General features: G+C 44.5%; 1 protein-coding gene and 1 long non-coding RNA gene across 2 annotated transcripts; one reads left to right on the top strand and one right to left on the bottom strand.

Moving 5' to 3' along the window:
• Positions 1-1,035: 1,035 nt before the first annotated feature.
• LOC118418676 lies at positions 1,036-2,976 on the top strand. Its single transcript, XR_004831502.1, has 2 exons — positions 1,036-1,080; positions 1,802-2,976. It is a non-coding gene; the product is annotated as an uncharacterized LOC118418676 (long non-coding RNA).
• A 10,839-nt stretch (positions 2,977-13,815) lies between these two features.
• On the bottom strand, positions 13,816-14,502 carry LOC118418258 (putative uncharacterized protein DDB_G0281733). Its single transcript, XM_035824104.1, has one exon. The coding sequence runs from the start codon at positions 14,500-14,502 to the stop codon at positions 13,816-13,818; it is 687 nt and encodes a 228-aa protein (XP_035679997.1).
• Between the last annotated feature and the right edge of the window lie 409 nt (positions 14,503-14,911).

A 14,911-nucleotide genomic window follows, 5' to 3' on the forward strand; every position in this document is an offset into this window, starting at 1 on the left:
AATAAGTTTATTACCTTCATTAAGTATTTTCACAGCATGGAAAAAAAATATATCCCCGCGCTGTAACAAATTGTATTTACACACCAGAAAATGGAAACCACTGTACTCTTTCTAAATGCCACATGATTATTGCCACATGACAACTGTATTGTACATTCCGTATGTATTACCCGTATGTCTGTCTTTGTTTGGTATATAAATAAAGTTTAAAAACAAAACAATATGGTCAATTGTGCTACGAAGGGAATCTGTTTGGTGGAGTATCCAACTCCCACTGACGTTTTAAAATCCTATCTTCATGTATTCAAGGCTAACTGCCTCTGGAGCTTTGACTGTCAAAACTTGGTACAAAAATGGACTGTAAAGTCCTCTCGACTTCGCTCTTGTTATTTTCTTGGCCCGTTAAGCCCCAAAAACGCCTGCCGATATAGAGTATCCATTTTCTTATCGGCGAAACCCGGCCTATTGATTTTTCCGTTGTTTTCTTTTCTTTTTCAAACAGGCACAATGAGAAAAAACGGGTTTGTACCGGTACGATGTACCGATTCAATTGCTGGTATATTATAATATGTGTGTTTAATCCTATGTTTAACCTTCCTGGCCACTTAGATTCATACTGAATGCAATCATTTGGCCATCTTTTTATTCGCGCGCTCGCATCAGTTTTTGCGTTCTTTTGATGGCATCCATATAATCAAATCAACATGGTCTTACGTGTATCGATTTTTTTAAAGAGTGATACTTCGAAAACCCCCCATGTAACCCTCGGTGTGCTGCATACGTCATCCATCCAGCCGCCACCGAATACCCTCTCCAGATGAAATATACACAAGCGCCGCCATAAAATAGTGCAGCCAAAAAGGGACCGTGCAATTGATATGCGGTTTCATTTGATGCTTTTGTTTGCTAATGACTATTAAATGAATTTTTTAGTAATTGTTAACGATGTAAGCTGTATGTAAGTGATTCATTTAAAGTTCAGCAGCATTCCAGATGCTTACGCGCATTGATACAAGAGAAGTGTTTTTGTACTGTGCAGAATCCACGCATTGTAGGGCGGCCATTGTGAGGTGAGGGTCGGTAGATAACGTTTGTCTTCTTATTTTACTTCATTGTGCCTCAGAAATATTTCTTGGTATCTTATAGTATAGCTGTACATTGCAGTTTGAAACTGAAAAAAAATATTAACGGTGAGGAAAATTGGTTTTGCTGAGGGTAATGGCGGCCTTTTGTGGGGGAAATTTCTGTCCTTGAAAACTCAGGGCCGAAAGGATAAAGTTTGTCTGAAATCCTCGACGATACCGGCGTATTTGAAGCACACAACCTTTTTTTTTGGTTACAAAACGAGGTTGTTGACGATGTTTCAGTGATGTTTGTGTGTGTGAAGGTCCGTTTCTGTTACCGAGTCCTGTAGCTACAGAACAAAGGACCGGGGTGGCGTGGTCAGGTCCTACGGGTTCTTTGTTCTCACAGGGTTTTATATGTAAACCGTCTTGGAAAGGACAGAAGTTACTGAGGTGGTATCCAAATTTGAATTAAAAATTTAAAGTGCTACCAAATTTGTAATGTCCTCAACTTGATTTTGAGATGTACTGTGCTCCAGCTGAAGTTAAACCTCGGTATAATATATTGTAATAGGAACTACGCTAGTCTAAAAGATTAGAATGGGTACGGGCATGTATATATATACATCATGCTCAGTCACAATTGTTTGAGAAATTATGTGTAATGTATTTAATTGTACGGTCTCGACTGCTGATGTTGTGCAATAATAATTAATATGAATATTTCTGTCCCACAGGTCCAGAGATGCCACATGGGTCTAGTGATCTTTGAGGTGTTCATCACCAAGTGTGGAATCATCTTATACCTACTGCAGGATGCTGAGACAACACAACCAGTCCCTTGATGGGAACAACAGTAGCTGTTGCAAAGTTATCTTCTGTACACATCCAAATATAAACAGGTGACAGAGCAAAGCTATTGGCAAAGGCAGGACATCCAGCTTATTCGGGTTCTGTTAGTCAGGTCTTAAAGTATTACAGCTGTCAAGCCTCTTGGAAACCCAGACTTCGGGGACTGTGCCTCTGGCTCAGTAGGGGCTTGTTCAGCTAAGTTAGATGGGTTTGCTGGATGTCAAGGCCACAAATAATGTTAAGTTCCTTTTGCTCTTGTTCCTGATGGTACTTTGCCTCAGCCCGACCTAGAGATGATCCCGGTAAACTACTGCCAATATTGTTGTTCTCCGCTTGTTTTCTTCCTCGTACGCCTCGCTGGCAGTAGCCACTTTTTCTGCATTGTAGTCTGATCAGTGTCTGGGATATAAAGTAAATATGGGTTATACAGTAGTAACACCAACCCTGTCCTAACATCTGGAGTGGTGATTCCGCCTTAAATGTTCCAGAAGCCTAAATCCAGAGAACACTTCATTTATGTATTCACTGAATTTAAAACAAGAGGTATATAAAACTGAAGCATGCGCAATTTTGGCATATACTGATACCCCGAACAATCCTCTGTGGGGGAGATCAAATCTGATGCTTCCCTTAGAAACTTGTACTTCATAGAACGCACCCGCAACTTCTGAAATTGGTAAAAAAAACACGGAATGGATATTTCGGGATGCCGTTTCTGCGTAACGGGTCTCCTCGGTATTCCAGACCTTCCCTTAAAGTTGAGATTTCCCCACCCTCGTTGGGTCTGTACATACTCATTTCAGGGTATGCAGCGCAGTGCTGACCCTGACCTCTTTTTGTTCATGTTCAACAGCCCGAAAAATTAACATGCAATTTTGAAAAGTATATTTTTGAATGTTTGTAGCATTGTGCTCTGACTTTTTTTCTTTTCCTATTAAATAATCATTGTAAAATAACATTGTTATACAAGAATGAGATTTTGTTAAAGTTGGGTACCAAAGTTTCAAGCAACATACGTGGTACAACAGCATGTTTTGTTTGTTGGCCTCCTCTTCCTCTATTCTTGCAATGTCTTGTTGTCTTTTATTTGTCATGGTTTCAAATACCCACTCGAACTTGTCTCTCAGTTTCTCGTATGCCGCGAACCTGACTTGTTCCAGATACGACAAGAATGTTTCGACGAGAGCGGCCGGATCCCCCTCTGAGATGAAGCACTTCGGTTCCGTGAATCCTGGAACGTTTCAACAGACGCAGACGCTGAGGAGCTCGTGAACGGCCTCCCATGTCATTTTCGGTGTTTGTTGACCCGAGATCGATTTTAATAAGCATTCTATATCATACATTGGCCTGTATGGATAGTAACGATCTTTCTCTTGTATCAGGATTCCTTCGTCTTGTAACTCTTCGAAAATTGTACGCTTCACGCCCCACCTGGATACACGTATTTTGTAGTTCCGGTGCATGTTCCCTCGTGCCTGTTTAGATACCCGTGTGTGTGAACTTCTGACCACACTTGCAACAGGACAAGGAATTTGCGTATTTTTAAAACTCGGTGAAGTAGCTTAAGTGTTCTTCATACAAATTTAGATAGATGGCGTCTCTGTGTATCGCCAAGGGGCGCCTGATCAGTTCTGCAAATGTACTTTGATCTTCATCGTCTTGGTGTAGGCGATACAGGTGTACATTGACGCCAAAGAGTTATTCTATATCGCGAAGTTCATTCAGCGTCACCCCTTTGAACTCATCCCGTGTCTTCCCGACATGCCATAGGTACCTCTCGAGCAGGGATTTGGCGGTCTTATCCAGGAGACGATGGCTTTGTTGTTGATAATATAGTCTGGCAAAGAAAGTCTGAAGCGCCTATCGGGTGTTCTATAACTTACTGACGTAGAATGTTGCATTTGTAACCTTGCGCACTACAATATTAGAGTTGGTTCTCTACTGTTTTGCGTATTCCAGAAAACCGTATTCCAACGTTCCAACATATTCGCGTTCGATCCCGTTTTCGTTTTCCACTTACATTGGCTTCTCTAGAAAAATGTGATTGTTCCTGCTTGAGTAGAAATATCTCAATTCTCCCGTTTTCAAATTCATGGCCATCAAGGCACCCATCTTCTCCTCGTTAAGGATGAAGACAAGTAGAAACCTCACATCCCTTGCGACTCTTTTTGAGGCTCCACTGTGGCGAGGCTGGCTTTATCTGTGTAGCCTGCCTCTGCAGAGAGGGCCGCACTGAAGGTGTACAGATGGTCCTTCAGAACGCTGGGAAGGTAAAATTTAGCATCGTTATGCAATATGCCAATCCTCTTGGCCAGGGTGTCTGGCAGGTCACAGTACACCTAGTCCTGTCGGAGTTGTTGAAGCGCCAGGCGGTTGTGGCCCCGGGTCCCTGAACAACTTCCTTCGTAGGCGCCCTGTACGCTGGTGGAATGTGTCCCCGAGATTTTGTCGGCTTCCCCTGCGAACTTCCTTGATCTCTTCTCTGCTCATAACCATCTTCTTAATGGTTCGGCCTAACCAGCAGAAAAACGTACCCAATCCAGCACAGCCAACCCCATGCGCAGGCCGTAGTTGAGGTCTACGAAAAAGATCCTTTTATCCACATACTGTAGACAGGAGCTATTGAAGGATTCGACGTACAGGGTGTCCACTGAACTGCTCGTCTGCCGCACCACAACATGTGAACTGAGTATGTTTCTGTTGCAATATACATAGTAATACAGGTACAAGAAACCATAGGTAGTCCCAACCTGCTTGTAAAGTGATGGCCTCCAAGCAGTCTAAGAGGGGCTGCCCCTTTGGCGAGTATTTATCTTTAATAGTGTGGTTTTCTGGAACCGTTAAGTCATGACTGGCACAGTGGAAATACGATGCTCTGGCTGCAACCATATGCAAATTAGCTGCGCAACCATTCTCGACTCCTGTCATATTTCCATCATCATTTAATTAAAGCACTGAGCTCTGCAGTTGCCTGGGTTGAGATTTAGTATAGTTAGATCTTTATGTATGGTGCCACAGAGCGTTTTCCCAGTCATTTTGTTGCATTGTGCAAACGCTAAGCAAGAGCAATCACTCTAAAGGTTTCTGACAGCTGTATCGTAACGGCTGCTCAGCTGGTAGCAATGGTAGCCTTCTTTTTTTAATATTGATAGGGATTTAGAATGTGTCCTCTTGACTATTGGCCTCAGAATGGTTGTGTTTGTAATGCCAACACAACACTGAGAAGTTTCCATGGTCTAATTCTCACATCCTGACAAATACATTCAAGTATGATATAGCACACTATACCTAGAACCTGCATGACACAATGTATTAGATACATACTTTCTATAGCGTCCAGCACGTTCTTGTTTAGCTGCATCTTGCCGTCCCGTGCCCCCTTGCTTGTGAATGCTGTGTAGTTTGTTAGGTAAATCTCTTGGTGGAAGAAGTCAAACAATAAATGGGTGAGCTTCCTTCCATTGTGGCTTGCCCTGTTGACCAGAACCAGCAGGTCAGCGTTGCTGATGAACACACCTGTTCCAGGATACAGCTGTCTGTCTCCAGGGCTGGGTCCCTGCAGTGAATATGATTCAGGTAAAACAAAATTAGACATAAAACCACAACTTAAAAGCATTGCAGACAGGAATGATAAAACAGTCAACTATGTATGCTAACTGATGCTAAGTTTATTCTACAACTGAACAGGACATCACTCAACACTCTTACTGCAAGCAACCAGTAATCTGAATTGTTGCACAAATTCTAAATATCGGAGACGGCTATATTACTATGAGCGGGCCTAGCTCGCTAGGGACCTGCTGACACATAGCGAACATTTTAAATGTAAGACAACGACTATATTTCGTCCAAGCCTCGGTCAATGTGACCGGGTCAACTTTGACTGAGTCAAAAAGCACACGCGACGCCCTACCTATTTTAAAATCGGCCAGCGATCAAGACATTTGCAACAAGTTTGACCGAAGTTAATCGATTATGTGACAGGATATATAGATTTATCAACTTGAACTTGAACAATGCAACTTTTTCTCTCTTCTCGGTAGCGCTTAATCTGACCGTTCCTCCTAAACGAGTATGCTAAACTCTGTCTCGTCTCCAGACTGTCCTGCACTGCGGGGAGATCACTGAGTACCTGGCAGACAACCTGTTTGATCAGCCATGCGTCCTTGACTCATTTCCCAGGTGCTATGTCTTTCCAGGTGTTACGGCACATCATTTGTAAATGTCAAAATGTATCGTTAGAGTGAGATGATAGAATGCTACGAAATTGGCATGGAATGTGCTACTAAGAATTAGCAAGCTGGCGGTAGTCTTTAAATGCCCTCTTCAGCGTGTCTAAGATTTTCTGGGGATCCCCCCGGTCCCCTGGCTCTAGAACGTTAACCTCCTGTTTCTCTTCCCCCTCTGAATTCGTCCAGATCAGATTGTTAGGGAGTACATCCCCCATGTGTTTAAGGCCCCCCTCTACCTCATCTAGCCAGTCTTCGAACGAAAGTGATGCGTCGCCCCCCGAGAACTTTGGCAGGTTCCGATCAGTGTGTACAACTATTGTGGGCTGTCCATTCGACAGGCAAGATGTGGAACAACGGTTCCGGGGCGGAGATGGAGTTCTAGACCGACGTATGCAGAGTGGAGTTAGATGGGGTACGCGGAATGAATCCATATGGTGGCAGTGGTCCCATATCTGGTCCCATATCTGGAGTGTATAGAGGGTCCCTTACTCGGGGTCTTCTCCCGGACACGTCGGACGGTTCCATGTACTCGTCGTGAACAACCCCGGGCCTACTCTTGGGGTCTCCCCCTCCGCGCCTATCTGCGACCTCATCTCCTCCCTTATTCCTTCTAGCTCGGACCTGACGTTCCCAAGACCGACCGCCATATTTCCGTTTATGTCCATACACCCATGTGAAGTTCTACTTTACTTTCCGCCGTCTATCCCCTACTATAGTAGTCGCTTTGGTTGTGGTCCCCCGTGACTGGTGTATATCAGCAAGGGCAACTGTCTCAGTAGGAGTGACAATGACCCAATACCGAACGGCCACGTGACTGGGGCGTCTCTGACCTTCGCAAGATATATTTTAAACAATACGTTCCCCCCTCGGCCAACCTGTTTCCTATCTCATCTAACTCGAAAGGGTGAGCGAACCAGATCACGCGGAAGAAAGTACCCAGAAAATTTACTATCTGCCCTTGCACTAGGATGTAGTACCGGCGTCGTGCCGCAATAGCAAGGGCTAATAAAACGTCACTCGCGTTACCCGGGGCGACCGCGATCAACAGTGCTCCGCTCGGGCCTACCGACATGAGCTATCCTTCAGTACTGGTTCAAAGATCCTTCCTATCTACCTCTGTCATCCATTCTATATCCTTAAAACCACAATTTCAATACTAACACATAATCTAAATCACACACAAATGCTACCTAAACATGAATACAACCTGTCTACAAAAGTTTACTAGGACCGGGCCAAGACTGTGCAACGCGGTTCTGCTCCCCAAACAACAGTACATGAAATAGTTTTTGTTTTCTTGATACGAGTTGTCCAGCTGGAGGTACAGGTAGGGCGGTAGACGACCACCCCTTTCGCGGACCCTGGCTCAGTCGGCTGCTTAATATTCTACAGTTATTACCTCTCAGTTCTGTTCGACAACAATCCGCCACACTCATGGCAGAATGTGTGGCGTCGGTCACAAGTTGCGACACATTACGGCGTTTGTGGTGGGTAGCTGATACTGCTCGAGGCTTTCTTCGTGAACCTCGTAGTTATAGTCCACATAATGAACACTTATGTTGAGTTGTTGGTTGCACGAACCATCCGTTGCTTCGTCGGCAATAATAGCAAACCATGCTGGGTCATAACCGTTTATACGTACAAGGACCAGCCTTGATGTATAGACTGGCTCTCATGCTGATAAGCTTGTCTAGGGTTGTTTCGGTTTTGGAAAAATTCATAACGTTGTTATGGTCCATCCTAACCCGTTTAGCGATGTCATCGGGCAGGCTGCATCATATCCAATGGCAGCGGTTTCCCTCCTACGAAGCTCCATGGACACGATGTTTGCTGTCACAGCTATAAGCGACTCCCTACACCTTGGCTAAACCTAAAATACAATGCACCAACATAAAACTTCAATACCTACCATTCTATGCCTACCTGGCTGTCCACTATAAAAGGTTTTTCTTACATTGAAGTAATGCATGATAGTAAGTATGATTTGGAAGAATACAACACCCTGCCACCGTTTCGAAGGAGTGTAACCTCGGTGACGGAGGAACGAGGCTACATTATAGGGCAGGAGGGTCTCTGCATCCTTCACATCTGTTTCCTTACGCCCAAAAGGGCAGCCTCAGTGAGCCCGGTCTTGGGTTCACCTTCTCATGGAAGCAGCGCCTCCTCCAGAGCCCTGTGGTTAAACCAGCCTAGAGGATCTGTCCGCAGGTGGCCCGCTTTATTCGTTTGACAATATGGCAGTGATCCTCATGGTCACAAACGCTGTTCCATTTCTTTTTATAATGCATCACAGTACAAAGACTCTAGTCACCAGCCATCCTTTCTATCTCCAGTCCAGTCTTTAATATCGTAAACAGGGTACTGGTAAAACTTCTATAGTGGCATCTATAAAGCAATAATATGGATAATTGCAACAGTAGTATTACAGAAAATCCACACGCAGGTGAACAAACAACCTCCAACACAGTAGTCCTCCAACACATTGGCCCAATGTGAGAGCTGGTGAACACAAACGATCTTGAATTACATCCTACATGTACTATAACTAGACATCTACTGTCAGTCAGTCTATAAAATTGTGCTCTGCTTTCATGCAAGAACATATGGGTGTAGAGGCACATCTTCATTACATGTTATATGGGCAATACTCACTAAAACAGAGCATACAGAGGTTATGACATGTAAGAAAAAGTAGCATAAAACTTTTCAGAACATGTAGACAAGGCAAAGAAGTCTTCAAAGATGACTTAAAATCTGGGTCAGTGAGCAGAAAGATATTCATTCATAACCTTGAACGTGGACATCAGGGATGTCATTCATTCATAAACATAATTTAAAAAAAAGAAGTAATAAAAAAAGTCCCAACAAAAACTGTGTTGCAAGTCTAAATATATTAAGGAAATTCGTAGACTTACAGTGGTAATAACAGCATTTAAGGTACAACCCTTGTCTGAGGGTTGTACCTTATTTGGAACACAACTTGCTAAGCAGTGCTCACCTGATATTACTCCTTATTGTGGTACCAGGTTGTCTTGGCTTTTTTGTTGATAAGGGAGTTGAGACGTCGCCTATACTGGGCGTCGTCTGGGCGCATGGGCGGCTGCTGGAACAGGGCCAGGTGTTCTGAGATTATGAGAAAAGTGACAACATTTAGTACATATTTTTGATATCATTGTGATGTAGATTTAATGCTTTTAAAAAAGTGTTCACACTCATTTTCAGACAATCCGATTATTTGCCCACAATCCAGGCCATTTCTACTCCTCTTGTTGTGATCCAGGACTACCCGGTACCTGGACTTCATGCTTTTTCTTTCGTAGGACACTGTTCGTTAGTTTTGTCAAACCCAATCTCAATCATCCCACAGGTTATCTGCTCATAGTTATCATGGTTCTTGTTGATTTGTTCGAGCTTGCTCTTCGTTTCTTCTCTCACACAGAGCAAGATCAAAACCATTGTTTAATCCCGAGTCCACTAGCTTTGACCCGACGGTATTTTTCCTTCCCGCATATTACTATTCGGTGACAATAATTGTACAAAAAGAAGTAACGCAAGCAAACCTGTCAAGTAGCGTGGGTTTCGGACCACGCGCACCAGCTCGTACGACCTCCACAAAGGGCATATCAGAAATTTATACAAAATCTATCCCCGAGCATTCACAGACAGGATTGCAGAAGAGCAGAAAAACACAAGCATTCACACTGCAAAAAGAAACAATCTGGATCTTTGCAGTTTAATCCGCTTGTTGTTTTTCTTAGTGTCTATTATAAAATCAGTTTACGGAATATGAAATGTTTTAAGGATGTGTGCTCCTGCATATTAGCCTGAGTATCATCCGTATTCTACCGGGGCTCCTTACACTCGCTACCCCTAAATATTTAGGGAAGTGAGTGTAAGGAGCCCCGGTAGAAATAGGATGGTACCCAGGCTACCTGCATATGGCCTCCAGCCTGTTTTGGTCCAAGCGTCCAAACCCATTGCTCCCATATACATTATTTTGGGTCAGTTCCCAGGTGCTGAAAACTTCCTGGACAATCAGCCGGACCCTTTTGGCATCTTCTATCCATGGGAGCTGGTTGGCAGTGGCTGCCCGGATGGTGTGACACCTCTCCCCGGATGTCCTAATGGAACTGTAAATACAAAAGTGATGCATGTATTCTATCAAATTACATCAACATAATCATCGGAATAAAGGAACATGATAAGAAACGTGGCTTAGTACTTGGTACTGCAAATATTGTAAGACAGAAACTTGATCCCGGCATTGGTTCAAGCCTCTTAATCTTTTTGTTGTTGTGGCCATATGTCACGGCCATTATTTCAAGACCGCAGCTTCTCATCTTGGACATCTGAACACAAATTTGATACATTTGCTTTCCATTCACAACTCATCATGTCCTGTATGTTATAATCACACCATGACTGTAAATTAATTGCAATGTCATTTGTTAGCTATTAAGAAAAATGTACTGCTTTGTTGCTTTTTCAGAGGAGTCCAGCTACAAACTGTAATTGCTAATATTTTTTGATTCCATGACCATTTGCAATTTCCCAGATTTTGTGATAAAAAAAGTTTTGCAATAAGTTGGAATCTACTAACAGGAAAAGATGAATGTTTTGATACTAAACCACGTGCATGATGAATGAATTCCATGCAGAGGACGTCTAGTAATTTGCAAACATACAAAAATAGGTATGTTCCAAATACTCAACTATATCCATCATCTGTGTTTGGAGTTTGCTGACTGCTCAATTCCTCTCCTCCTCAGCAGTCAGTGGGCTTGGATTTGTCACGGGCCTCTAGTTCAGCAGCTCTGTGGATATAGTCTCTGTACTCAGCTGTCTTGTTTTCTTTCATTTTAGCCCATGACCGTCCAGCCTATGCTGTTACTGCCTTTCCTGAAAAGGTAATGTCAGACTAGTCACAAAGATGACATTTTGATACCCCTTGATGCCCATGAAAGACTATGATACAAAGATTCCGAGTATGTGCACAATATCCCAGAAACAGTGAAATCCTGCACTGGTTGTAGCATTGACCATGGCTTAATCCATGTGTCGTAGCTCAGCTGTCAGGTTGAGAGGCGCTGATTCGTACATCTTCGGTGTGAATCTTTCAGACGCTTCTCCGTGACTCGCAATCTTGTAACAATAAATAAAAAAGGGCGAAAGCATGCATATGCAGGCTAGTGGAACTAAAAATGAACACTCTAGCTTATACTACATTGAGGTAAAAGATTAAGTCTGATTTCTAAAGTAAAAAATGGCTTTGATCACTTCAACCGTAGGTTGCCTCCTGTCCAAAACCATACACATGTCTTGGATGGTGAAGATTTCTGGAACGATGTGCCTAATCCTTTGTGCTTCATTGATCATCCATGGCAGCTGGTTGGCAGTGAATGCCAGGATGGTTACCCCCCCTCCCGGTCCCACTTCTTAGGTTATTTTGTGGCGGAAAACCTGCCGTGAGTTGAGTTAGGTGACTTTGATAGTATACTAATACTTACTTACGCGTTTTTTCTTGCTGTGAAAGTAGGGAGAACCGTCTAGCCCGTCTTCGTTGCCTCATCTGTCTCCTATCTTGCCTGTGAATTGGATCATCAACTCGTGGATAGTTGGCCAGCGGGATATAAAAGTAGGCCAAGGCGTTCTGAAATGATGGTGATAGACAAACAAGTTTAAGAAGTAATGCGTGTATACCGGGACAGGGCCTTGCTGATTGATTTACCTAAGAACTTTTTCAAATAAAAGTACTCGAAGTAATAGTTTAAGTTTGTGGGCTTGCTACAGAACCTTTCGGTGGAAGGGCATATGAGCAATCTCAAGTACCAGTCTCTGAGATTCAACCCGAGTGATCAGTTATGTGATTTCTGCTGGTGTCTGATACGAATTCTTTTCTGAGGAAACGACTTGCGCTTGAAGGTGGACTTGGAACAGCAAAGTTGATCGATGATGGTTTTGTTGTCTTCAGGACACAGCAACTTGTCCTTTGTCTGGCAATGCCTCCTACCCAACTCAGCCTACCTTCCCAAACATGGCGGGGACTGACAAGGCTTCCGATTGGGAAATTTAGTACTCTATTTTACATGAAATGGCTGCCATCTTGCTGCCCGTGACCCCTGACCCCCGCAAAGATCAGCACCGTTATCTTCTTTAACAATTGGGTTATCTACAGTTAAAAATAAATCAACGGGTTCGCCACTGGCACCAGATCTTCCAACACTGCAAAATAACCTTCAATAACACAGCAGAACATCTGCACTTCGCCAAAGTGAACATATCCGCCTTGTGTGAGTTTAACTGTTCTACTGTTGCGGGTTTTCTCCCGACCATAGTTTTGACTGTAGATGGTCTGGCCATGGAGCTCTGAACACTTCGCACACAGTTCGTCCGTATCGCCACAAAGGTCCGTATCGCCTCACATACATGGCTAGGTGACGAAGCTTGTGCACGTTCATTGTCTGCACACGCTGACCTGATCAATTGTGAACAGAAAAAAAATCAGTGGTACACACCATGTTTTGCAAGACCTTAAATATCCTTGAGCATCATTGAAACAGCTTTGATTAGTACACGCAACTGTGTCTGACCTCAGAATATCTTTCAAGTTTGACTCGGATACTCTTTCAAGCTGCAACAAAAACGACAATCACACACTGTACATTTGTAAACACACCGGACAGATTTGGAAGTGATTAAACGTGACACGCGGTCAGTATCCTATTCCGAGACATGACTATTACTTGTTGGTGTGTTTGTGACTCTATGGGGAGTCTATAATTAAAATGTACTTATTTTAAAGACTTACATGTACAGCACTAACATTCATGAAAATGAATTTGATCAGTCAGTCAGTCATCTTTGGTTACTAGACAAACTGATATTATATTGTCATTATCCTAAAGTCAAAAGGTCAAACACCAACGCTAACCAGGCAAGTGGATGACAAAACTGATGAATACTTAATATACGACTATAACAAATGGAATAATATTGTAAGGGGCAATAGACAAGCTTTATAAAGATGTACACAACAATTGATAGAGTATATATTGAGATATACAGATCAAAATCAAGTTTCCAACTTTTTTGTGTTAAGCTTACCTCCTCAGCTCAACAAATGCTGCCATGGCGGGGTCAACAGGGCTGTACTGGGTCATGTCTGGCAGCCTCTCCCCGGACAAAGCTGCCACAATGGCAGGATGGAAGTAACTGGGAGATGGCCCAAGGTGCACCACGGACATTGCCATGGCATTGCCTGCCACGACAGGGTCCCCCTGAATCAACGCCACAGGGGAGTTTACGGGCAAGTAGCCATCTGGAGTGGGCTCGAAAAGGCCAGAGGTCTCAAACAAGCCCTGAAGGGCCAGACGAAACATTTCGTTTCTCGGCCCTCCTAGGTCTTGAATGTGTGAAAGAGCACGGTCCGGAGCAGCGGTGCGCGACAAGAAGACCCTAAGGGCGGCTAGATGACAGGAACGGAAATGAAAGAAGTTGGCTGTGAGGAGGAACGGATGCTGGAGAAGGGAAAGATGATACGGATGGGAGTGATGAGGAAGGCGTAGATGAAAGAGAGATGCTGGAGAAGGGAAAGGGGGGATGAAGTAGGAACGGCGAGGCGGGGAGTGTGGGGGTGAAGGAGGGGAGTGACGGTAAGGATCAGGACGTTAGCGGTTGTCGTGAGAGTCATCGTGGTAGCGGTTGTCGGTAGGATCAAGGCGGTAACGGTCATTGTCAGGTTCAGGACTGCAGCGGTTGTCAACAAAGTCATAGTGGTGGCGATTGTCGTCAGAGTCGTCGTGGTAGCGATTGTCGTCAGAATCATCGTGGTAGCGGTTGTCGGTAGGATCAAGGCGGTAACGGTCATTGTCAGGTTCAGAACTGCAGCGGTTGTCAACAAAGTCATAGTGGTGGCGATTGTCATCAGAGTCGTCGTGGTAGCGATTGTCGTCAGAATCATCGTGGTAGCGGTTGTCGGTAGGATCAAGGCGGTAACGGTCATTGTCAGGTTCAGGACTGCAGCGGTTGTCAACAAAGTCATAGTGGTAGCGATTGTCGTCAGAATCATCGTGGTAGCGGTTGTCGTCAGGAAAGAGTAGGGGGTGGTCACGTTCGTGGTCATATTCGGCCGGCAGGTAAACGACATTGTTGTCGGCGGGGTCAATGTCGAATGGAATTTCGTGGAATGGAATGTAGGGGATGAAGATGTCATCATAGAAGAACAGGGACGATTGAGGCTGGTCGTCATCTGGGAGGGGGGGGGGCGAGACGTCGCCAGGGGAAGGCAGGACCTCGCGCATGGCGGCCGCAACGCGGTGACAGGGGGACGGAGGGCAGGACGGGATGTCAACCATGGTCAAAATGGCTCGGCGCAAGTTTGGGAAATACCGCCGAATGATGGCCGGCACCATGGATGTCGCCAAGTGGTTAAGAGGGGCGGGCCCCGTCGTTACGGTGGAGTGACCCCTGCCGAGGTCAAAGTCATGGCTATCGAGCAGAGGCGAGATGAAGAAAAAAGGAGGGGCTTGAATCCTGGGGTGCGAGGCCCAGCCGGAACGGCGGGAAAAGAGCCATGTCAGAACTGAAGAGGCCAGAAAGCAGGGCAATTTAGGAATGAAAGTTTTGAATTGAAGGCCAAAATAGAACGGAAAGGACAAGGAGTCGGAGGAGCGGCGGCGAATAGGTGGGAAATTGAACAGGTCTCACCTGGGAACCAATGAAGGCGAAGATGTACACAACTCAAGATAACGGACCGGCGGAAAA

The sequence above is a fragment of the Branchiostoma floridae genome, chromosome 6 (assembly GCF_000003815.2).
Source record: "Branchiostoma floridae strain S238N-H82 chromosome 6, Bfl_VNyyK, whole genome shotgun sequence".
Classification (NCBI taxonomy): domain Eukaryota; kingdom Metazoa; phylum Chordata; class Leptocardii; order Amphioxiformes; family Branchiostomatidae; genus Branchiostoma; species Branchiostoma floridae.